Source organism: Branchiostoma floridae, chromosome 11 (genome assembly GCF_000003815.2).
Source record: "Branchiostoma floridae strain S238N-H82 chromosome 11, Bfl_VNyyK, whole genome shotgun sequence".
Taxonomy (NCBI): domain Eukaryota; kingdom Metazoa; phylum Chordata; class Leptocardii; order Amphioxiformes; family Branchiostomatidae; genus Branchiostoma; species Branchiostoma floridae.
Genome location: NC_049989.1, coordinates 8240783 through 8267208, shown reverse-complemented (window position 1 = coordinate 8267208; position 26426 = coordinate 8240783). Strand labels below are relative to the sequence as shown.

Sequence of the window (26426 nt, the reverse complement as noted above, 5' to 3'; positions counted from 1 at the left end):
TGCTTCGTTTTCTGCAAAATCAATTTTGTTTAATTTTAAGTTTCTCTTTCAACTCATGACAAGTACATTGTAATATTTTGTAAATAGGTTTAATGTCAAATGTCCTGAGGCTTGAAACATTATGTGCCAACAAGCTACTGGCAAAGCTGTAAACAACTGATAACTTTTTGCTGATACTCTTTTCCAACATGTTTCTTTTCAGGATATGCTCACTTAAAAACTTTATAACTACTTCAAGTACAAACAACTTCAATTTTTTCGAATCTGCATGACCATTATCTGAGCTTTTTGCTACGTAGATAATGTCTGTATGTTAGCATTGCATTCCTGAAAGCTGCAGCAGTTATGATTTAGAGGTTTCTCAGTTGAAGTATAACTTGTTTAGTTTCCAAATATTTGGACATACTTATCGCAGCAAGACTAAACTTTTATTCCAGCTCTTTGTACACGGACAGAGTAAGCAAGATGTACCATGTCTTTTCACATGTTAAATGCACTAAGAAACAGGAGCTAAGCAGAAGCTGAAGCTGAAGAAAAGGAAGAGGCTGAAAACAGGAGGTTCTAGTCACCCACGGGCCTGTGACTGTCGACATCCGCACATGGATGTGCAGGTGCACTAGAGCCTGGAACCAAGGAGACACGGAAACAAGGAAAGAAAGAGAGAAAAGACATGTTGAAAGATATGACAGTAGAAATGATAGAATGACAGAAGAAATGATAGAAGTAATGTTCTAGGGAATAATGTGATGATTAACTTAATAAAATGTCCTTGGTGAGAAAGGTGGGAAATACATAAAGACGAAACAGAAGAAGAAAGTCCAATACTATACTAATGGCTCCACCCTGAAGGCACTGCCAAAAAAAGACAGCACAAGACTGCAGTCGAAATGATAACAATAGAAGGAACTATATCTATTTCTTTGTTTACCTCATGTCTAGAAGAGAAATTCTTCATGCAACTAGAAAGGCAACATTTCCCAGAAAATGCATGTTTTCCCTGCAGCCTTTTGTCAAGCTACTCGGACACAGTACTATACCATTAGGCTCCCCCGATAGTATTTTGTGCAAGTAAAAGAAAAATACCAATCGAATACAGATTTTGCTACCGCAAGCTTGTAATTGTTCATATTCACACAACTAATATGCTAATGTAGTTCTAATCTCTGACTGGTTCATGACAGAAGAAGAAAGAGCACACCATCAGAAACAAATGAATATGTTTTCCCTATCAGGGAACATAAATACATAAAAATTTAACTTATGAAATCAAATTAAAATTACACATTGCCAATTATGATCAAAGTTTCTGGTGATGAGCTCATTAATATGTAAATGTATCTCAAGGTCCGACCCAACCTGGCTGAGTCTGAGGGGTGTGTTTGTGCTGCATCCCTCCGTGACTTTTCTCAGGGTGTCTGTGAGCATCGTCCGCAGCTCCCCCGAGAAGCTGTAGAGAGTGTCGATCTTGGGCCACCATGGCATGGCTCTCTGCAGTCAAGCAAACAAAACATAGCAACACTTTAATCAAACACTTAGGCCTAGGGAAAATATGTTGTGATGGGTAGCTGTAGGTAGCCTAACCTACCCTAGAAAAAAAATGCCGACCCTAGACTTTTTTGGAGGGCAGGCAGTAAATCCACATAGCTTCCAAATAGAATTTTTATTCAGCCAGCTTCCTATTGAAGTAAAAACACTGCTTGTCCTATCTGATGAAGGATAAATGTATCCATTGTGCACAAGATTAAAGTTTGGCATTGAAAGACAAGTGTCCGCATGCATTTTAATTACTTTGTTCAACTGTATTGTAATATGTCTCACTAAAGTTTTGGCCAGCTAAAAATAATAATAAAAAAGGACAATCCCTACCTACCAACCTTAATTTTTTTAGGACTGACACAGGGAACACAACATTTTCCTAGGCCTTATGAACAGCTTTCTCACTAACGACATGAGATAAACACCCTGGTTCTATTTGTACTTCTTGAACACCCCAAAACAGTTTCAAAACAGGAATGAAAACTCCCTGTCCTTGGTGCTGAATGCCAACATCTGACAACAGGCACAGTTTCAGTGTTGTCTTTGTGTTACTTAACTTTCCAAAAATTTCTAGAACAACATACTCAAGAGATTTGTGAATGATGTAAAAACCTCTGCCCCAGAGGCTTTGCCAAAAAATGTAAGCACTTCTATAACTGTACAATAAAACATGTACAACTTTGTCCGTTTTGCTTTTTTTTTGTTTCAGACAGGATAAAGTTGTACCCCTCACCTGTGTTATAATCATGTGTAGAGATCTGACCAGGACGAAATGGAAGGCGGGCGGGGCATTGGGCTGTAGACAGGCCTTGAGATGGGAGTTGTTGTGGGGGTTGATGCGGAAACAGGACACAAAACAGTCAATCATCAGCTCGATATCCGCCATCTGGTACCCTGGACCTCGCGAGAACTGCTTGTGAGCATTGAACAGCAGGTTCTGGAAAAACAGAAGGAAGATTTCTTGTCTAGTAATTTTCCTTATCCTGTAAGCATACGATGTACCTTAAAATTGTACCACATTTTATGGCTCTTGCAATTTCAAGACAAGTAACATAAACCATTGACCTTAGTTAGCCAGTGTTCACACAATCTCTTACTGTCTGGCCCCCCATGAGCACAATTTAGTCAGGGTGAACTATAGTAAATGTACAAGCTAAATCACTGGTGATACTAAAGATAGGTTAATTCTGTCTTAAACCTGACAACTTTGCCAAATTAGCATTTAAAAATTGGAAAAATTTTTTTGATGTGTTGCTTTGAGATGAAAATATGGGCAACTCAATCACATGATAAAGAATACTTACATGTACAAAAGTGACAATTTACCACTAAAAAGACAGTTGACTTCATGTACAACTTACAAATAATTTTTCAGTACCCTACCCACCTTGAGGTCACCCAACAGAGACTGTACAATAAAACACAAGACTGAGTTGTCTTGTCTGCTGATGTAGGTGGACGCCTTACAGAGCTTGACGCAGGCGACAGCTGCACTCTCTGTCAGGTGTTTTGGCACTCCCTGGCCGCTCAGGGCCTTCTTGACATGATCGATGAACAGTCGCTTCTTCTGGTATCTTGGGTTGGACACTACGTTGGGGTCATTACTAGCTATTTGTTGCAACAATGCCTGGAAAGAAAAGATCATATGAGTTGATTTCATTTATTTATCAAAAATATGTATCATGTAATAACTTTAATAGTATAGTCAGCTGCAAGTTTCAAAGTCCATACAGTTATATAATACTTTATACACATCCCTAGTGATTTAACATACCTACAGAGACATTACTGTCAAAAAATTATCAGTTGTGTGATTTTGCAAAAACTGGACACATACGGCCACACCAATTTAATTTCTTGGTTCACAGATTTTTTCATAAAAAATATGTAGCGAAAGGGCGAAAAAAAATGTAAAATGGTTGGGGTAAAGATAAGGGCTAATCCAAAACATAAAGAATAAAAAGTTTTCAGCTTGAAAAAAGTACAAAAACACTATTACTGTACAGCAACAGCACCTGTTCGTTGAAAATTACAAAAGTAGTGTCAGTTTTTATGTTTGTCCCATTCTTCATGAATGAAAAGTATGACTGCAATTATAACAATACCCACATTTTAAGGAGCTTATAATATAAAGGCTAATTTGTTACACCAGAAAGTTGGTGAATGATTTCATTAATGGTGAAAAATTATTGAGTGGTAATTTTTATTTTCATTTTATTTTCCAAAAAATAGGAGCGAGCGAATCCGTGAACCAATCAATTAAATTGGTATGGCCTAATCTACAGTAAAACTAGGACTTCTAGGAAATACTCACAGGACATAGCACCAGCAGCATGATCTGCAGTGGCCATACGGCTGCCACCTTCCTCCTAGAGCCCTCCCCGGCAAAGGTGTCCAACAGATCAAACAACTTCTCCGCACACTCTGTTTGTGGGGAGTTTGTGGGAAAACAAGAAGTCAGACAGACAACCCTCAAACACCTCTGCATTTCAAAGAAATCTCTTCAATTTTCCAGGACAGGATAGCCCAGACTAATCTATCAATGGAGCTTGCATTACATTTTCATATGTGTCTTGCTATCTCTAATGTTTATTTATGTAGCTTTTGAATTAATGGATTATGAGAATTACAACTCAAGACTAATATTATATTTTTCCAGGGGATCTAATTCTAATTTATACTAGTCTTTCCAACAGCAGGATGACTACAATTAATACAATTTTGAATGCCTGCTAAAACATGCTGATGTAATAGCTAACAACAGCAGTTTTCCCTGTCCTTGGTGCTGAATGACATCATTTGACAAAAGGCACAATTTCAATGTCTATAAATGTGTGTTTACAGACTTAAGGATACTTTGATACTTTCATATTGTAAAAAAATATCAAGAAAACCATTATACAGGTCCATTCTTTGAAGTTTACAGTAAAGATACAAAAATACTGAATATTGAAGTTTCAAAACGTTTCACCCTCATGAACATAACAAGTTTTTTTATCTTGAAAAGTGATGAAGTTGAGGTGTGTAGTTTTAGAGAATTCAAAGTTAAAATGGGGCATTCTATGGCTTGATGAGACCAAGTGGCCTCCCTGGACAATCAGAAGTGTATCCTTGCCAGAGAATCTGCTCCCTAGAGTAAGGGAAGGCATGGTCAGGGCATGGGTGCACAATGTCCTTGTTTCCCTCTTTTAAAAAAGCCCTGAATTACCTTCTAGGTCTGCACTTGGTTTCTGATGAAGTTCTTGGAATTCCTCTGGATAATTTTCTAGAAGATTCCATATGGCCTAGAGAACCCAAAGTAAAAATTGAATACTATTAGAAAATTCTGCGCACAATATTTCCAGTTCTTAATGTAATTGTTAGAATACATGTACACAACTTTTACTTTTAGGAATACACATAACAATGTCAGTGACTATATAACATTTTCAACAGTCAAGGCAAATGCTAGGCAAATACATGATCATGAAGTGCTAAGAAAAAGGAAATTACTACATGCAATCATTAAAAATCAATGCCTTCTATTCACCTTTTATAATCAAGTTCCAAACATGCAAACATGGTGCAACACACCACCCATACACCTTTCTCACGCGGCGGCCATGATAGATCTAAAACGAGTTCAATGTGGCAAACAAAAGGCTGTCCATCATAATTAGCAGTTCGACCAATGGTAGCCTGCCAATTAGGAAATCGACCAATAAGTGAATGGCTGCAAATTCGTTAAAAATTTGCATTATTATGTTTTTATTTTGCATCTCTTAAGGGACTATGGGGTCAGTCTACACTACTCTAAATTGCTACATCTTTCGGTGCATAACACTTCTTGTAATATTTATTATTCTATCTTATATCATCAAAATTTGTGTGGTTTGGGGGAAAACTAAATGGGACCTGATTTTAGAAATAAGTTTTGTCTGTTTGCCTCATTGACCTCTTCTTCGATCTATCATGGCCGCCGCGTGAGAAAGGTGTATAAAGTGCTACAGACCAACATGATTCTATTCACATTAAGAAATAATTTCAGTCTAAAAGACAACAATGACTAGAATGACTAGAATATACTTACTCTCTCGAGATTCGTCGCTAGTGCTATGTGTACAGACTTCTTCAGCTGCTTAAACTTCTGCACAGCTTCTGGGTCAACACAGGTCAAGAGCCTTAAGGTCACAATCTTACACAAAAGGTACACACAGAGTTTTCATGCAACAATCTAGGAAGAATATGTCTGCACTTGGCATGGTCTATTGGTAAAAAATACTACCAGCACAAGGCTGAACTTTGTTTGATAATTGGTAAGGTGTGCTTTAATGGTGAAAGATGTTGATTTCAAAGTTAACTTGTTTCCATTTGTACAAATGTTAACCACTCAATGGACCTGCAATATTGTATATATTCTCAATTGTAAGGTAACAGATGCTAGAACGACTTGAATTTAGAGTCCGATAATTAGATTATTCAAGTGTCTAATCAGGACCTGGTAGTGGAAACATTTAATGAAAGTTTCCATAAAATCAAATCAAATGAAAAGGAAAGCCTCCATACAGTCAAATCTATACTAATGACTACCTTTAAATATTAGAACCTCCTGGTCATTGTCGTCACTTTAAAGTTGTCTCTCAGATCATTGTTTCCGCTATTGACCTAAGCAGTGTATTAAGAATCCAGTCTATCTTGACCACCTATGTACAATTATCAATTCTACTGTCCCTTGGGTAGATGCTATAGACAGGTTTGATTGTAGCATCAACTTACATGTATCTCACTGCATGATCATCTTAAGACATTGTCTTAAAACATCTTTCTCTCACCTTGCAACAATCTGGTGAGGCGTGACAGGTCGACGTTGATGTGTTGTATCAGCTCCAAGTCGCTGATGTCTGGAGTATCCTCGCTGCACACCGACAAGTTGTGGAGTCTGGGAAGGGAAAACGAGCGTTCACGGACACCCATCTCGATCATGGACTTAGCGCGAACATCGCGTTTATTCCTCCACACATTTCTCAGGGACCCCTTTCTCAAATAAGAACAACACCTAGCCATTCTTCAAGTCAAAGCAGGAATTCCGAATGTGGGAAAAAATGCAACTATGTGGGCTAAATTTGAAGAGGAGGTTTAAATCACAGTATGATGCGTCAAGCAATACTTTCAATATCCTGTATTGTAGCCAATGATGAAAATCCACAAACATGTGGTACTGTCGGAGCAGCTTCCCAGTAATGTTAAACATGAGTAAAGCTCATAATGTTTTATTCAAAACTTGAAAGTATGTAGATTTTCTATTTTGGGATTCTAGCTCCAGAAACCCTTTCTGCCTTGCGGCTACAGTTATGTGTTCTGACCTGAACAATTGTACAAAGATAACTTTCAAGCCAATAAAATGACCATAAGATTAAGTTTGCAATTGATCATGTAACCTAACAAATCACAGAAAGTATATCAGTTTCTAAATAGGCACAGCATGACTCAAAAGGTGAATGGGTGGACAGCAAAGGATGATGAATCCTTCTGAAGTCTGAATTTCCGTTCCCAGCTGCCTCCTTCACTTTGTTCTTAAAAGGAAGGATATTACAACCCACCACTTCCTTTCACTGTCCTCTCTTCTATTCCTGCCGACAATCATTTTCAAGAACAGCAGAACTTTTAAGACAGAAAACACCTATAAGTAAGTACCAAATGATAATCCCTGCTTCCTAATAATGCTCAACGTATCCAGTACAGAAATCACTTGAGCAAATAACACAATATATATTATGCATATATATAGATGCATGAGTCGTGTGTTATTTTGGTCAAGGGCTACAAGTCGTGTCTTCAGCAGGTGTTCCATTCCAAGGGGATTCGTTTCGTCCAAAAAATGAGTGATCCTTACAAAAACTGTAGTTGAAAACCAAAAAAAAAAGTTCCCTGTATTATACACCTATTCCTAGATTCTTTGAAGTACCCTAGTCTTGTTACATGGATAAACACAACCAGACAAGAAAGGTTGTAATGTTTACTTTTCTGATAACAACTAAATTAGAAACTTACATACCATACCAAAGGGCTCTTTTATGTAGAAACTAAGTGTTTAAAAATACCTACCTACCTACCTACCTAGTCCCTTGACCTCCAGGTCGTTGGGGGGACAAGGTAGACATGAAGATAAAAATACACCTTCCACTAATTCCTTCCTCTTTTCAAGGACATCAACGCCTTTGCCGATTATTACAGGATGTAAACACTATAAGGGGAATAACGTGACGCAATGCCCAGCCAAAAAAAGCACTATGACCATTCAGCCATGTACAGTTGATACACAAATAGCCTCGGAAACTATTACGGTCCAGCCAAGCTCACAGGCATGTGACGTTGTATTTATTTACACTTCGCTACTCCAAACAGGGCGGAAGACGCCCCCACATGGTATTTTGGTTCAACATGATATTTTGGTTCAACATCTACTAGGCAGAGGCCAATATTTGTTTAACATACTTCTGCTTTCGCTGTCTTTTGTCAAACAATTTGTACTATTCTTGACTAAACAAATTTGTATTTAGGCCACACCAATTTAGTTTCCTGGTTCTTGGGTTACCCACATCATTTTTTCTCTGATTTTGAAAGAAATAAAGAAAAAAGGTCACTTGTATCACTGAGGAGATGAATCCATTATGAAGGATATTTTGACACCAACATTTGAAGTCCTTGTCTTCATAGTTGCTACACCTTTTAGATTCAATGCACTTAAAGTTGACATCTCCTACTGGACACATTGTCCAGTCAGGTGTGTGGACTTTGTAGATCCTGTGGTAGTATGTCTATTACAGGATGTTTGTTTCTCTTTGTCTCTATAATTTCTCTACCATATAAGGGCTCGAAATACCACCCGCATAATGTAGCTTAGTGTACGTAAAATTGTATTTCTGGTGTCTACCTGCACCTAACCTGCACAGGCCTATGTACTGGGTTTCATACATGAGTGTCCTATGATGTAGGTGCATGTGGATTGTTATTAGCTGCGTTGACTGTTACTACCTAAAATAAAGTATAAAAGAAAAAATTAGTTATGGTTCCTGAACAGTTCTAGTATGTGTTTGAGCCATACTTCCTTGCAAGTAAAATTTGTCTGGCACAGGTAATTTTCGATGTTACCTTCACTGGTAGAAAAAAGCATTTCAAGCCCTGCATGTACATCAAATGAGTGCGGTTAAGAGACCTGATACAGGATCACTGTTTAATACATTACCGACACAAAGATATTATTTTCTAATTGACATCTGCAGAGTGTCTCATAATACAGGAAACAGTCCGGATATCCTGCCGGGAGTGCCGGATAAACAGCTTCCTGTGCATATTTACAGTTATCAATAATTAAACAGCTGCAATGCTTAGCACATGGAAATAGCTTATATTACACTTGCTGGTTTATCAACCTCTTGAAACAGGAACAGGGTGGGATATTGAGACAAACACATAATGCTAACGAGATTATATTGTACTGAGCAATCATAAATATCCATTGATCAAATCATAGCCTATTGGCCTTACGGAAGAACTTAAGATCCACACCTTGCAGAAATCCTGTTGAAGACAGCGTTGAAGTTGTTACAGCTGAGAGAAAAAAGGACCCGCGACGCTGACGCCTTCAGTTCAGACACCAGGGGACCTTCTTTTTGTAGGTTTATGAACTGGAGTACAAAAAAAAAATTACATTAGGAAAATATAATATTATTACAGATATTCATGATCATGCCAATTTTAATTTTTTTTCCATTTCATTTTCCTTTTTTGTTTTATCTAAAGTAAATGAAAATTATACAGAGAACAAATTCAAGTGTGCAATATTGTTTTTTCATAATTGCCATCAAATCACAGATAGGTGGTCTGACATTTATCTGTCCCACAGGAAATGGAGTCATGCTACTTCCTTCCTTTGACAGGAAAGCTTAAAACTAGGTGGTCATTAAGGCCTAGGAAAAACAAAGTTACGTTTCACGTTTCCTAACCTACCCTAAAAACCTGACGACCCTAAACATCTTTTTGGGTGGACAGTGGAGTCATAGTTTCCAGTTAGAATTTTTATTCAGCCTGCTTCCTACTCAAGTAAAAAAACTTCTTGTCCTATCTAAATGAAGGATAAATGTATCCACAGATTTGTAACCATCATGGAAAAATTCAAGTTTGACATTGAAAATAGAAAATTTTTGTTTTACTTTGTTAAACTATATAATTGTATCACTAGAGTTAGTGCCAAAGTCTAAAAAAATCTTTCCAAAAAAGATGATAATCCCTACCTACCGACCCTAATTTCTTAAGGACTGAAACAGGAAACAGGTGTCAACAATGTCATGAACTGTTTTAGGTAGTGCTAGCTCCTTCCTTAAGTTCCAAATGTCAAGATAATGCAGTTTTCCAACAGTTTCACTTCAGACATTGAGATGCAGATTATTTTGCCAAGCCTGTAGAATGTTTTTGATGAAAATGTGCCAGTATTTACTTTGGCATAAAACATTATCAATATCTCTATACAATGCATGAATTTAAAAAAAAATAATAAAACAATGAAAGCAGAAATAAGGTTTTATGAAGAATCTATCACAAAAAAACACATATAGCTATATGTACCAACATGTAATGCCAATGCAATCTGACAAGATCGTCTAATCAGCACCATGGACAGATACCAGTATACTAAATCTATGGTAGTAGCAAAAATAATTGAACTGCATGCTCATTGGTCAGATAAAGAATTCATTGCATGTTCATTGGTCAGACACTAAGAATAAGGAATAACCCTGTCTTACCTGACAGATCTCTGGTAGCAGCTGCTTGACCAGCATGGTTTCATCCAATCGGGAGGTGTCTTTTGGTTGCTGTAGGCATTAGAAGACATTCCAAATAATTAATAAGTGTGCTTCTGGGGTACATGCAATCCTCAACACCATTGGTTCCCCAAAAGCCTTGAATACAACATAGGTTCTAAAAATAGCTTCAATTTTTCAATGCAGAAAGGTATACTGTTTATCTAAGTAAATACTGCTGAAAGGCACTGCATTGTAATGCATAACAAAGGATTATACAGGTAATTACTCTGCTTTATGAGGCTTTTATACTTCATATTGTTGCATTTTCTAAGTATTTTTGAATTTTATAAACAAGTAACTGCATATGATAAAAGCTAATGACATGACTAAATCATGTCCTTATAACAGTACACCACATACCCTGGATAGATATATTCATAAGGTTTACAGACTAATTATCAAGTAGTCCATACACAACAGACGACATGCTGGTCCAGGGTAGGTGTGTAACAATTCTTTCCTTTCAGTACTTTAAGTGTATTCTTTGAGATAATATAGGCAGAAGATCGTGAGCAAGATAACAGAAGTAGATCTTACAGTAATATCTTGATAACAAACATATGATAGCAAATGTTTTTTTGCACATAATGATGCTTTTTCAAGTAGCTACAGCAGTACTGTTATGGCAAACCAGTTTCACTCACAGCTTGTCATAAAATTCTCGATACATGTGCCGCGTTCTTTTACGTGCAGATGTCTGACGCTAACTTCTACACTTTGCTAAAGCTTTACGTCCCTATCTGATAGAACATTGTCTACATCTAAATTATATTGCTAGTATATGGAACATTGTTGTTTACAGGAACTTGTTAGATACTTGCCCCCTCTAAGCAGTTCTCCAGTGTGTCCAGTATAATAAGCTGGGACTGATGTAGGTTCTTCTCTGCATCTGGACCACTGATTTTCTGGGGGAAAAGAGTACAAAGTGCAGGTGTTAACAACAATCTTAAACAGTAGTGGTTTATATTCTTTATTATCTCTAAAGACTTACAGTAAGAATTAGCCAGGGATCAAGAAAAAAATTATGTGTAGCTCACATTTTTGTTTGTATTAGTACTACTACATACATCTAACATGCCAGGTTTGTATGTTATAAACAAGCTGTAAAAAAATCAATTTCATATTGGCAAGTGTGGTGGGTTAGTGCAGCTTTCCTCAAACATGAACTACCCTTTTGTATCCCATCTGAAAGGACACTTCTAACTAAAGCTAGGTACTAATTTTCACACTGAGTACAGCGAAAAAATGGGTGTTAGGTGCCTTTACCAAGGCAAAAATATCTGGACCTCATGATAGGGAAATGAACCCAGAACAGTCCCATCCACAATACTACTCTGTCATTAGTGTACATATACTATCATCATTGATTTATCTTAAAAATCACTGTTTGCATTTTGAACCCATGACTAAAAGTAAGTTGTATTGTCCTTACCATAGTAGAGAGGCCCTTGAGGATGTTGGTCAGCCCATTGATGACAATAGAGAACTTGTATCTGCTCACATTGACCAGACACTCTTTGTTCATCTCAATATGCAGCCTGGAGTGGGTGTTGTGTACAGGGTTCTTGATAGGCAACTGGGAACAAGGAAAAGAATAGTAAAATCATATAGCAACTTAAGTAATATTTTACATTTTCTCATTTTTGCTGAGTTTTTTAGTTTGCAATTTTGATGCGATCTTTCATTGAAAACTTAACATCATGCTCAATGTGCAAATATTTTTGTTTTCCATTGTACCACCACCATTGTTTCAGTTGAAAACCTGGAAAAACTTTGCTGCGATTTGACTTTGCCACAAACTTCTCCATACATTATTGTTGCCATTGTGTCATGGCAATTATGTGTAATTCAAATTGAGAAAAAGTACCCATCTATCAATATTGGTCCTGAAGGTGAAAAAAAATAAGTCCTAAGACATCAAAATTTTATGGATGAAAACATTGTAGCATGATAAAAAAGTACTGGTTAAACTGAATGCTAAAACACATGATTAACACACAGTGTGTTTATCCATTTTCAGAAGAAATTTTAGTTTTAAGCAGGGATCTAATTCTGTAGTACAGTAAGGGTAAAGCTAGGTATAAACTATAATGGAAATGCATATTAGCAAAGTAAAGCCCTTTATAACATGCATTTGCAAAACACTTCATGTGTTTTCAAAAGCATTTCCAATGATGTATTTTAAAATACCGTCAGAGAAGTCTTCTCAAATAGAGCCCCAATCCTCTAGTCTTAACAAACATTTTCGGAGTTACACAAAACAGCTCAGTAAGGCGGTGTTATGACCCTTTGTCAGTTGTCACCTTTTTCACTGACACAGATTGTTAATCTTATGGTCTAGGCCTTGCTGGTGATGAACTCACAAAGGCTCATTTTGACTCCTGTTAACAAACCTAGACATTTTAAATTTTGAAATTAAAATATCATTTTATCCAAAATTGTCCTACAAAGTACAAGGCTTTCTTCTCCTATTTTTAGTCAGGAAAATGTTGTTTTTCAACTCTTCATTTAAATGTCGTGCGTCATCCATGTGTTAAAAATAGATCTACATACATGTATGAGAGACTAGTATTCTATATTTACATGTAGAATTACAATGTATGTAATACTTCCAAAGCTCACATGCCCAGCAAGCTGTGAATTCCTATCAGTTTTCTAGGTTGCAAGGCATAAATGTTGTACTTCATCTAGCAAAAATGTGTTTAACTTCCAATTGGAACAAATTCGTATCCCTCTTTATTTGCCTTTGTCTGATGTAGTACTGTAAATGCAGAAATTTTTGCGGTAGTTTAATGTTCGCGGTTTTCCGGTAACCTCTTTACCGTGAACTTAAATCCAACGCAAAAATTTTTCCATGGCAGTAAGAGACTACAGTGCATGGTGCTACCGCGAACTTAAAACCACCGCGAAAAGTCCCTTTTCCCGCTACCGCGAAATTAAATCCCCGCGAACTTAAATGCATTTAGAGTATTGTTTAGAAATGCAGCTCATCATTATGCAGATAGGAGGCACTGTTGCAATGACAGATCCATAATGCAATGGAAATCTCTGACAATGTGACCTATCAAAAGTCCATCTCCCTTTGTCATGAAAACATGGCCAAACTTGAATCTCCAAAATAAGTTTTGAATTGTTCTAACTTACTTAACATACAAGATAATGATAATTTTGATCATGCTTGAAAAGAAGTACTCAGTATAGAAGACATTGGTAGTCTAAAAACAGACTACCAGTTTTCAATTTCATGCTTTAATTTCATGAAGGATAAAATTTTGGATATAAGGTAAGGTAACTTACAAGGAACACAATTTCTACAGAAAAATTACAAAATAATGCATGTTTGATATTGTTACATGGATACTTCATTCTATAACCATTGGCAGCCAAATTTGTTTTTCTTTCCTGATGAAAACGACTGATGAAAAAAATCATTTTGCTTCTATATTATTATCTGTGGTAACTGTAGGTTCATTATTATTATTATCATGACTAAGCCATTTTGAATGCTTGAAATAATAATTTCCAAGTAAGCTAGGTACAGATTAATTTATAAATAGCCATTCAGATATCATAAAACCCTATCTATGAAACTCAAAGCAATCTAGAATCATGCCTACAATTTGAATCTAAGGTTAGCAAATAAGCTGCCTCGTTTTTGTTAGGAATGATTATGTTATAATAATTATACCATAACATTTTTTCCATAAAACTTTCCATCACATTGCAGGAATCATGCATGACTAAATATAACGTATCCATTAGCATATTGTTTACTGTCGCTAAAACTTTTCAAAACTCTTGCATTTGCATCTTATAAAGAAAATTCAGACGTGACCATCTGATCTCCGGGTCAGTGACCCTTTCTTTCCCTTTGGTTTCTCGACTTCTGAGAAGACTGAATACAAGTAGTTGTGTCTGGACCAGCGGGCATCGCGTAACCAGTGACGCATGATTGTGGAATCAGTGGGCAACACTTCCTGTCACGGCTGCTACCATTTTCATGTCTCTTCCTCAGAAATAGACTAGACCTGAACATAGGTTCAGCAAAGTCAAGTTTCTGAAGTCAACCACTCGTTTGGAGTCAAGTACAGAACACATCCTGTTGCATCTACTTCTGTGTGCGTAGAAATTATGTAAATTTGACTTGCATGGCTTCAACTGTTGAAAAACTGGTGGACATATATACCAGCTCCAAGGGTCTAATAACGGCTCAGAAAAGAAATAAACCCTCAAAAGAAATAAACTGTGGACGCATTCCTGTATACTTTTTGTATTTTCCAATTGGTCCAAAATCCGGTCTACAGATTTTTTCACGTCCTGGCATTCTGGACCGGTCAAACGAGAAAAGAATGGTTTTGTACTGGAATCCCTTACCAGTACCCACCAGTAGGTAGCTTTAAAGTTTAATAGTTAAAACAACACTTATGACCATACCTAGCAGTTAGAAATGTTCATGATCATCAATACAGTAAAGTAGGAAGGATTTTGAGAAGATTTGACAAGCCAGACTGTAGATGCTACAAATATTTTCAGTAGAAATTTTGGATCCGAAATGGAATTTCTAATCTTCTTATGTTAATTTTCAAAATGTATTTCTCAGAAAGTTTACAAATGAATTTACCAGTAATGCTAGTATTGGAATTTGTACATCTCATATGGGTTTGTTTGGATTGGTTATATGATAATAACACCTGTAACCTCACCTGCCGATTCCTTGGTATATATGGCGTAATTCGGCCTGGCCATTTGCCATTGAATAAATCCACCGAGTGGGCGAAGTGAACAAGGTGGATTTATACTGTGGTTAAAGCAAATGACCAGGCTTTATATATGACATCATTTACACCTCGGAGCACTCACTTATTTGGTGGTTATGGCAAATGACCAGGCCTTACGACACCATATAGTGATGATATACACCTTGGGGCAGGTCATTGCCCTTTATCAGATATTCAAAAGTAATTTAGCAACTCCAGCATAAGAAACTTTTCACAGAGCCTCCTATCAAAATCAGACAAAACTGCAACACCTTTAAACCGCTTTCCTACCTATACATAAAATCTGTGTGACAAAGTTGCAATGGTTATTTCATATCTAAACATGAAAAGAATCAGGAACATCAGACATTAACCAGTTAACTTATTTTCTGGAAAACAACCAATGAACTTAGTATTGCCTTAACTAATATTTGACACACATGGCATTTATTGCATTTTGACTTCTTCTTTCATAGAAGTAAAATAGTTTTCCTTTACTTGGTTCCCCTTTTAATGACATATTCATAATCATACTTCCTTTAATTCTGTAATAATCTTTCAAAAATCAAGAATAACATTCATGCGGCCTGAATCATACAGATGTTGCTTTTCCTACACTTTGTTCATCTGCACAGGATACTGTAAAATCATTTAAATTTGCTGCACTTAAATTTTGTGGAGGCCCACAGTGAAAATTAAGAAATTTAGGTACTGTTGAGGTTGTGATTCAAACAATAGAAGTAAAAGCAATTCAAAAACAGTACATCTTATTCATGGTGTGATGAGATTTCAAAAGTAAAATTTCATAATCTACAGTATGATCACAACAAACAGAATTTCATCTTAGATTCTATACCATTATCAAAGCATGGAAAAAAAATATATGTAATGTTGATTCAACCATAACATAAGTATATTTTGATCTTTGAACGATGATTTTCTTACGTTTAATATTCAATTCTCATTGAATATATTAGATCCCTGATTCCAAAGGCTTCAAGATCCAAGAATGATTTTGTCAGTATACTTACACATGGATCTGTGTACAATTCTTAACAAACTAGATGGGATTGAGTATGCTACTGCATAGTCAATGTACAAGAGTGGTATTGAGACAACTACACGTATTATCATGCAAATATTGTCAGGAATCTTGCAAGAAAGTCTTCACCATTATTGTTTTGATAACGATATCATTAACATCGCTAGAAAATTGAATAGAAACAACATTGGAAGAGTAGATTGTACTTGGTCCAGGGTTGTAGCAAATGCTATTTCCTGCATTTTGAGCTTTAGATTTTGTTGGTAGACAACAATTTTTGTTCATGTTCAACGGCATCTGTCTTGACTTTTGGTAAAATATTACACAAGGGAGACAGGTTTTTTATATCTTTACATATCAACTTTTGTCCGTCACAGAGGACATACTGAGCAAATTTAATTTCTGTCCCAAGCTGCAAAATTCCGTCAAAGGAGGGACCGGCACTGGCTAAAATCCTGATTTGGTCATCTATATAATTTTCATTCATGTTGTGGTGCATACCTTACAAACTAAGGGTACATTTTTCATACATCATTATTAATGTTCAAAGCATAACCTTCCAGTATGGTTACATTGCTGTTTTTGAATTAAGAAGCATGGTTTCCACATCTGAATTGAAGAAAAAGCAAAGGCTTCTTAGAAATTATATTTCTGAAATTGATCTGAACCTGGCCTGACACTAGATTTACAGGCATGACAACACATACATTTTCTCCCTTAAAATTATATCTTGCTAACAACAACAAAGTATGGTCAAACATCAGCTCATACCGTGTAATAATCTAGAAGTTTCCATCATTTCTATCATTCACTGCATCAACCTACTTCTAAGTTATTGCATAAAGAACAAACCACTGAAACACTTGCCTCTTCTAGTTTCCTACATTATACAGAAATGTACATGACTGACAATTGTTTGTAAATATGTCCTTGAATTTCTCTCTTTTTCAATTCTTTAAGAACACACACACATTAAAATAGTAAACTTGTTCTACAAAAATGAAAGAAGGATGTATATGTAGGTCGTTCAACCAACATCTTGTTGCAAATGAAAAGAAACGTTACAGGGAAATGCAGGACATACAAATGCACTGATATTTTGATCACATTTGTTTTATCTTTCGGTCACATGAATCAAAGGTGGTTTCAATTTATCAACATCATACAGTAATATTAGCCTCTTTGCACTTGTGACATAAAGAATGGAAGGCTAAAAGAGGAAGGAAAATGAAATATTGGACCCACCCATGGTACAGAATTAGAGTTTACAATACCATAAAATCAGTCCTACCACACAAAAAGCATTGGACTACACATTCAATAAAGAGATCATTGTCATGAAATTTCTTTCTAGAATTGTCATAATTCGTAGAAAATTATTTTTGTTCCTGTACAAAATCTATTCCTTAATAGCAATCTCCGAAATGCAACATCCATCATAAAAGAGGATGGAAAAATATATACATTTGATGGTCCAGGTTAAACCAGTGATGGATGACAAAGGTCTAAAAAACTATAGTTTAGATACACAATACAATTTTTCATCCATTGAAATTGGCAATAAGGGTCATATCACTTTAAGAGGTCCTCAATAGCCAATGCAAGATAATGAAAAGTAAATTTTATAATCATTTTTCAAGATAAAGTAGTGCATTGGACAACGAAATTCGGAGAGTAAAAATCTGACATCATTGCATCATACAAACCTATGAAAAAGCTTACATCCTGTTGGGGTGTATTTATTTGTACCAAAATACATGGGGAACCACAGTGTGAATTTTATTTGCAACTTGTTTGTGAATGTCATGAACATGAAATAACATGTTAAAATGTGAATCTCAATGTTGATAATATTAAGATTTTGTTATCCACACAATTTTCCGTTTTGCCGCGAAAATTCTACATTGGGTACCTTTAATAGTGTTTTTCCATCCGCCCCCCTCCCCACATTAGGGGTGTGTCCGTTATCAATGAATGAACCCTGCCGTCCATTCATCCCTATAGCACAGTACTGATCAATCATACTGCCAAGCCGCCACTGCTAGAAACATAACCACACGAACAACAAAATCCTCGCCGACATATCCCTTCCCTCTTCTTACTCTCATTTCAAAGAATTCCGGACATCACAAGGGATATATTTTTCACCATTTTTAAGAAATATATATACATATTACTGAAGCGCCATGCCCGCATGTTATATATCCGAAAAGGGTTTGCGAGACGCAAAAATGGCAGACGATATTTTGCCGTCCCCTCGAACCCCAGTGCCCCAGGGTCTAGGAGGAATATTTCCGCTGCAGATTCTGTCAGAAAAGACGGTGGTAAACAGCCATGGGGTAAACAAAAGCCAGCGGAAGTCGGAGATTTTGGCGTTCTGCCTGGTAGAGCGGCGAAAGATGTTTGGCAGAGATGTGGCGGTGGTTGGGAAAATTTTCCGGGCAGAAATTTCTTCTGTCTCCACATCGTGTACGGATCTGTAAGCAGAATCGTCAGGCGACACAGGGAGATCTGCTCCGAAAAAAGACCAGGGATGTGGTCCCGAGAAATTGCACAGGCACTAGATGTGACAAGAATCTCCAGAAAGGAAGGACAAGGGTCGATATGGAAGATAATGACAGACCTTCTTAGAAGATTTTGCAGCGCTGCGCGCCGGATCTTCAGATCGAGCAGAGCAAAACATAGCAATACACGTGCCTTGCCAGACGTCTAGAAAGCATGGATTACCTCAAGTTTGATACTGACCTGTTCATCGAATCGTGATATCACGGCCTGCACCCATTCCACAGGCTTCTGGGCTGCCATTTTCGGTTTTTGTGGTAAAATTTCACGGTTTCAGCTCAGGAATCAGCCCGTGAGGTCCGCCATGACACTTCTCACTTCTCCAGGTTCTAATCCACCGCTGCAAAACGCACCTCACCCAATAAAACATCAGACGTCTCAAAAATATTCATTCCGTCATTATCTAAGAGGAAAATTGATAAAATCCGTACGTCGTGATCTCATTACTTTCTGAAACCACCAGTGCGCCCATTTTAACCACCTATTCACCTTACGTGGGTGAATTAATTCCCAGGGTGTGTGTGGGTGCCCGTTTGCGTGGGTATGCGCTCAAAGTTTTTATTTACAAACTTAGGGCGCGCATGCGCTGACTTTTCGGAAGTTGCATGCCATATTTGGAAGTTTATTTATTTCACATCTACTTCATAATTCTATGCGAATGATCATCAAATCAATCAACTCTTCGTTCTGCAATGACTTGCAATTGGACAAAATGATTGAAGCACTCCACATATGATTAAACATAAATGTACTTTTGGCAACAGACTATAGTACAGTTTGTATATATAAACCTTCCATACTTTTGCCAGGAAATAAGGTTACCAGCGATAACTGAGTGTTAACGCTGTAACATTAACATAATCTTTAACTTGGGGGATGAATTACATAGTCTTAACTATGGTGTGCTGTACACGCCTATAAATGAACCATTTTCATAAATTTGAGCAAGGAGGTCAGAATCCATCCTACTACGACCAATCCCCAACGGCTGACTGCCTGTTGGGGACACAAGGAGTTTCGGCACCACTGTGGTCCCTCTGCGTAGGAGAATGGTTAGAATCTTTTGGTTTGATGTTGTTTGATTTCGAATTAATGACTGATACCTCACTATTCTTTTTGTCCAGGTGAATGATGTAAATGTACGGCACGGGAAGACCTAAGGTCTAAGGTAAGGAATGATGTAAATCACAGTGTGACGGAGGTAACGTTAGTTCACCTTTATCCGTAGGGTAACCTATATCTGTTGTACATAAAAAAGGGTATTTGTGAATCCTTTTGTCAAGGGAAGGTAGTTTCACATTGCAATATCTTGAAAATGTTGACAAAACCCACATTGTTGACCTGAAATCTCTGAATACCTAGCTTTTTAAAACAACGAATCTAGGTTACCCAACGGAAAAAGGTGAACTAGCATTACATTAGGCCTCCATTCAGGTGATTCGTAGTGAATCACCAACTTCAGACGGGAGGATTTGTAGCATCACACATCGGGGCATGCCCTTACTCTTTTTCCAAAGTTGAAATGGGTTCTTTAATGTGCGTGGGGTGAGATACTCCCCAAACACGCGACCTACATTTACGTCCTATCCGGGAGAAGTTCCTAGACGTAGCTAGGTACTCATTTTCACCTGATAAAATGAGGAAAGTTTATATGTAAAGTGCCTTTCCCCAGTGCATAGGTGTCAAAATTGGTTTGAGTGACTCAAGTAAGAAAGCTGTGAAATTATTGTTGTGTATGAGAACCTTTGTACTTGTATTCAAAGTATTGAATCATCAGTAAAAATAAACATCAGCTTAGAGATTAACAAAATTGATGCTGGAAAGACATTCCATGGGGTTAAGCCTTGATGATATGCAGTTATTTGACACATTGATAGGGGTCTCTGCTCTCTGCATCTCGACTGTAGGATCAACCTCACAGTTCTTACTATACAAACCTGATACAGCAGTGATTTACAGATATGGTAATAATTCATACTTTGCTGAAAGAAATCTTTGTGTACAAAGTTAATTAGCAGCTGCAAATCATGATCTGATTTAATATAAGCTTCAATATAATATCCAATCAGTTATTTATCTCAAAATGTGTCTCTTTTGAGTTGTATGTATCTCCATAAGAATCTCAATGTCTGAGTTGTTAATGTTATGATTTTTTGTTGTTGTTTCCTGTGGCCAGACAGTGTTACATCAGCTTCCAGATTATCATTTTCAGTCCAAGAACAGAATATGGCCTCTAGAAACATACATGTTTCATACTGCTATTTCATTGCTACATTTCACATGTACAGAAAAATGCCTATATTTCTTACTGTTCCATTCTGTATCATTCATTCATAAGTTGGAATAATTGCTGATAACTTGCTCCAAGGTGGCAAAACTGTCTAAGAAGTCTTCCTCTGCTATTCCATACTTCAGGTACTGGTGAACGTATGCCCTGGATGCAAACATGTTCCAAGCCTTCCCCACCAGACTATCCAATGGACCAACAGGAGCCTGACTATTGCTCAGCAATGACGCGTACTTCTCGTAGTGGTGAAAGGGTCGCTGTTGCCGGAAGACGGAACAAGCTGCATCACGCGGCACCCAGGAGCTGTAGAGCCGCGGGTCCGAGAAGGGAGAGATGTCCGTGGACTCACAATGCTTTCCCCGCAGGAAGAGAACGTTTGCGAGGGAGGATATGAAATCAGCGGAGGACAACCTGCGGTCGCGGGAATGAACTTTGACCTGCCAGTCAACTCCTGCAAAATGACAGTAATATTGTAAAAAGCAAATGGGAATGTCAAATTTTAAAAGTTGTATAAATTGAGAAACTGTAATATCATACTATCATAGCTAACATCTAAATATTAGTATTACTGAATAGGACAAAACTGTGAAGAAGTAAAATTTATTATTTTACCATATAGTATAGTACATGTATGTACTAAGTTACATGTAATGATGTTCACTGTACTTAAATTTGCAGGAAGATAAGAATTATAAGTTAAATGTATTTTTGTATTTGCAGTTTAAACAGCAGACTCAGAATCATGTAATATTTCTGCACACTAAAAAACATCACTGCACACTAAAAAACTTTGCAAGGACTCAAGATTTATATTTATTTTACAGCACCTTTCCAACTAGCCTTATGTCAAGTTATGATGTCTTGCAACTGTGACGTGTAGGGCAATGAACTCGATTCAATGAAATGTCTTCTTATCCCAGAGCCAATAAGAAGCTATGTAGACTTTTTTTACACCATAACAGATTGCCTTCAATGAGCAAGGCTCAAAACGGTGCACTAGTGCACCCAAGCTACAAAATTAACAAGTTCAAAACTTGATAGGCATGTCCCTAGTTTGGACCCCCGGCCACCACCACCCCCCTTGATGTCTTGTGCCTTTGGTAGTTGACATGGACACTGTCAAACTGAGTGAGAGGATGGAAAAAATTCTACAACTAGAGAGAGCACCCTGATTGCATTTAGAACATTAGGGGAGTTTGACAGTTGATTGCTTGGGATATTTTTAGCTGCCTCCTCTGCAGGGTAATGAAAACAATTACTAGTACCCACCTTCCTCCATCCCAGCGTTTGCAATCAGCATTTGCCTCAGGTGCTTGAGTAGTCCAGGCCAGGTGAACGAACTAAAGGCCAGTGCCCTCTCCGATGTATGTGGAATAGTTCTCACATTCAGTAGTTTGTACTGGGGATCAGGCACCAATCGTTCTAGTAGCTCTCCGGGTGAGTTAGTCCTACTGCAGTCTCCAGATGCAGCTGGCTGCAGGACACTCGCTAGCTCCTGACTTATAACCGAGTTGATGTCCTGAAATGATATGTTCTTGATGCTAAGAAGCTGGGAGCAGATCTTGTGGAGGTTGTCGTTTTCGAAGACAATGATGGCATCTGCAGACTGGTACAAGTGTGATAATGTCAACGCGGCATTGAAGTTCTGCACAATAACCTCTCCCGTACCGTACGGCCACACGATTTGGTTAACGAGGAAGGAGTGCGGATATTCTTCTCGTAAACACTCAGTAAGGTATGCGCCGACTCCAGATCCCGTACCTCCCGCGAGGCTCATTAACGACAGAAACCCTCCGAATCTGTCGCACTTCTCCACTTCCCGCTGAACGATGTCCATGACGGCATCCCGTGCTTTGGGTCCGTGGTGACCATAGCCATGTGCCCAGTTATTGCCCGACCCACGTTTCTGACAGAACTGTGCCTTTTCACAGTACCTCCACTTTCCTGACTTCTTTGATTCCTACAGTAAATAAAGTCACAAGACACCAAATCAACATCAATTATGTCCAAAGCATTGTATACTATATCCGGAAAACTTAAAGTTAATGTAAGTATTTTTAAGACTGACAGTTAGAAAAAATCTGAATTTTTGAAATGGCCTGATAACTGAAATTATTGAATTTGGATTAAACTTTGAACGGGGAAATTCAATCAAAACATATATTTAGGGGAGGATTTTAAAGAGGTTCTGTCATTACTATTTGTACAAACATCATGCTAGACAGGAACATGTGGAGACATTGGTGTCACCTCTCCGAGGATGAACTGAACTGAACTGATGAACAAATATAAGAAGCAGAAGGGTAGTACCTGGATAGTCTGTTGAATGACTTTTGGTTCCATGTCAACCATGACAGCACGGGCTGTGGGCAGCGCCTGCTGGCTGCAGGACACCCTTGTCTCACCAGAGGGCTCTTCTGTATTGAAAAACCTGTAGCAAAATTTGTAAATTTTATGGCAAGTAAATTTTATGGATGACATCCTCTGCAGACTGGAAAAATAGTGCGATAGGTCGGAAAAAAAACAAGATGGGTGAAAAAAAACAAGATGACTACATTTTCAAAAATAGGCACCATAAAGTTGTGATGGCTGTTGTAAAAAGAAGTAGTAAAGGGACAAAACATGGTATCAGAGCCAAACAGGCATTCATTCCTGTATGTAAGACATGTAATGGTCTGGTAAAAGTTACACTAGTGTGGTAGACTGGCATCACCAACAAAGTTGGTAACCACACTCATAGCTTCCATATTGCTGTTACTTTTACACATTTCTACAACTACAGTCCTGGGTACCTCGCAAGTGGCACTAACTTCTACAAGTACAATTATTAGGCTACAACCATCCTCCTAACGCCCGGTCCCCAACGGCACTACCTTATGGGGCCCTGCTGTCCCAGGCCCTACCTACGGGTATTATGATTGTCGCCACAAACAAGCTGTCAACCAATCAGAGAACAGGCCTTCCTTGGGCTTGTTGTTGTCGCAAGCTGTCTCGCAAAGGCCGCTGGGAAGCTATCAGCCAATCATGTTACGTATTACCATGACTTTGTTTGCTCACCATGCCAACGCCCGATCCCCAATGGCTGACTGCCCATATAAGGGCAAGCTCATTAATATCGAATAAGTAGGGCGGGTAATACCGCCGGCAAAAGGGAAGGAAAGCAGAGTACAGTCAGGAATAAATGACTGACGGTACTCTGCTGTAGGAGAATGGGCTACAACACGATATATTTGCTTATTTTGGTACTTTATGGCCATGTTGACCATCCCTGCAGAAGAAAAAAATTCTTTTTTGTTTGTTTGTCTGAAATCAGGCAAAAATTAATGCGCGCGCTGATGTCATCCATAAAATTTACATGCTGTGGCCTTATGTCAGAATCAGTGGCATTTTTTTACCTTGTTACAACTTGTGACTACAGAGATGTACAAGTACAGAAAGTGTAGCCAGTGAAGACCCCTGCCAGGTTCTTAAGTCTGGGGTGGGTGGGGTGTAGTGGGGGTGTACACCAGGTTTGAATCTGGCTACTGACAGTCACGTTAAATTTGCACATGCAGTGGCTAATCTATGGCCATGGAATCCCATTCAGACTACTAGTAACTGGCGAGGTATTGGTTTGGAAATGTCAATGCAGCATTACACCATCAGCTCCCAGTCTAAATATCTTACATAAATTTTAACACTCCATAATTGAATGTCAAATTCACCTCACCTTTCAAGAACTGCATCTTGGTAGAGCGTGTTCTCTTTTTTAGTACATCCAAGCCCGCCTTTTCCGTACGCGTCTTCTACCACAGTGTTAAACAGCTGACCTCCTATCTGGTTCCCACACTGTCCCAGCTGTACAGTCACTAGGGACATCGTGTGGTTTTGTTACAACTTTCGAAACAACGATCTCGTGAACCAAAACTTTCCCCCCTCCCACAAATTTGAGCTTACATTCAAGTTGCATTTGCAGTACTATTAAAGGGCATTGTTGACGTTGGAAAACCTTAAAATGCGTTCTAGAGTTAGAACACGTAGAATTGTCTCTTTATTGGGCGATCCTACGGGGAAACGCGCATTTTAAACCTGTTTTAGACGACAAAACCGATTTCGTAGAAAATTTCAAACTAGGGCGCCGCCATTGACTTCCCAACATGCACCAGAGCAGTGGTCAGTTCCATTTTGTAACGGGGGTAGATTTGTAAAAAAAAAAATATCAAAACTCCATTCATTCAAATATTCCATTCACTTGTGGAGAATGCAAAAAAAATGATCAAGCGTTGTGTGTAAAAATGTAACTTAATTCTCTAGTGGATTTGATCTCTTCAAGTTTTCTACCCAAAACCAAGTCGTAGGCTCTCTTTTAGGCCATAATTCACTATTGTGTGGACATGCCCATTCACAGAAACGTGTGAAAACATTTTCTATCACGTGAAGTGAGGTTTTAGACACGCCGAGACGTGGGGCTTAATCATCCATTGTTAACGTATTAAATGGAAGTCCATAAACATCCTATTAGGGCCAACAAAACGATAAAGGGGCGTTTCAACACACAGATACAAAAGTGATAGACTCCCATTTACTTTACATGTCTCGCGGTCAAACGTTCGGCCCTTCGAGATAGAAAAACGTGACGGGTGCAAAATAAAAAAAAGTCCGAGAAAAACGTCTAAATGCATACACACACACAAATTTGAGATTATGAAGGATAGAAAATAGCAGCTTGGCATTCTGTAGAGTCTTTTGCTTCAAATTTTGTTACTCAATTATCTTCGTCGTTATTGTTAAACCTTAAGGTACAGATAGAGGATAATAGAGGGTGCGCTATTGTAGTTTTGTTGCCGCAGTATCTTACTACCTGAATATCGATTGAGGCAGTCAGTGTGTGGTCAATGATTCAATGTTGCTGTCTACATACAACTTCTTCTTGTTGTTGTTGAGTGCCCTCAATCTTTAACGTAGATTATCATGATGGCACTTTTGGGTGAGCGCAGATGGCGGTGCGGGCTGACACTGAGGGTAATCCTGTGCAATACATTGAAACCAAAATCATAGTCCATATACCGTTCCAAGTCGAGATCCGTGGGATCCACCAGTTACTGACTGTGACATACAGTATCAGGGTGAGCAGGAGGCACGTTATACTGTATATTGAAAAATCAAGCGGTATTAAGAGGCTTTAGGCACAAAGAGTACACGCTCATTAACATGAAGTATGTATATGTTGTATATATTTGATGAATTGTCTGTTTTACTTTATGGACCAGCGAATGTCCGCAATAAAGAAGAAAAAGACGTTTCAGACAAATGGGGAAAAACGATTCCGCAATACCCTGGGAGCCAGCCGGGATCGGGCAGCTAGGACAGTTTATCTACCCTTCAAAAGGCTTAAACTCCCCCGGAGCACTAATGTGAGA

At 38.0% G+C, this 26426-nt stretch overlaps 2 protein-coding genes across 2 annotated transcripts in view; both read right to left on the bottom strand.

The window, feature by feature from the left end:
- Positions 1-19464, bottom strand: part of LOC118426656 (neurofibromin-like) — a gene marked incomplete in the record, with an annotated part of 59029 nt that extends 39565 nt beyond the window's left edge. Inside the window, 12 exon segments of the mRNA XM_035836172.1 lie at positions 1357-1488; positions 2270-2473; positions 2924-3163; positions 3851-3960; positions 4745-4820; positions 5606-5673; positions 6348-6454; positions 9085-9203; positions 10320-10388; positions 11201-11284; positions 11812-11955; positions 18924-19464. Coding sequence (XP_035692065.1) covers positions 1357-1488; positions 2270-2473; positions 2924-3163; positions 3851-3960; positions 4745-4820; positions 5606-5673; positions 6348-6454; positions 9085-9203; positions 10320-10388; positions 11201-11284; positions 11812-11955; positions 18924-18983 — 1413 coding nt within the window.
- A 1041-nt stretch (positions 19465-20505) lies between these two features.
- Positions 20506-25189, bottom strand: LOC118426657 (tubulin delta chain-like). The gene is made up of 4 exons (XM_035836173.1): positions 24737-25189; positions 23338-23458; positions 22297-22987; positions 20506-21478 (listed from the first exon to the last, which is right to left on the bottom strand). The coding sequence occupies exons 1-4, from the start codon at positions 24883-24885 to the stop codon at positions 21072-21074; spliced, it is 1368 nt and encodes a 455-aa protein (XP_035692066.1). The 5' UTR covers positions 24886-25189; the 3' UTR covers positions 20506-21071.
- Positions 25190-26426: the final 1237 nt, after the last annotated feature.

Bases quoted from the DNA above. Each gene is read 5' to 3' on its own strand.
- LOC118426657 (XM_035836173.1), bottom strand. From the start codon at position 24,885: ATGTCCCTAGTGACTGTACAGCTGGGACAGTGTGGGAACCAGATAGGA. The intron at 23,459-24,736 runs GTGAGGTGAATT...ATTTTGCTACAG, and splicing joins CAAGATGCAGTTCTTGAAAG to GTTTTTCAATACAGAAGAGC. The intron at 21,479-22,296 runs GTGGGTACTAGT...GTCATTTTGCAG, and splicing joins AAACGCTGGGATGGAGGAAG to GAGTTGACTGGCAGGTCAAA.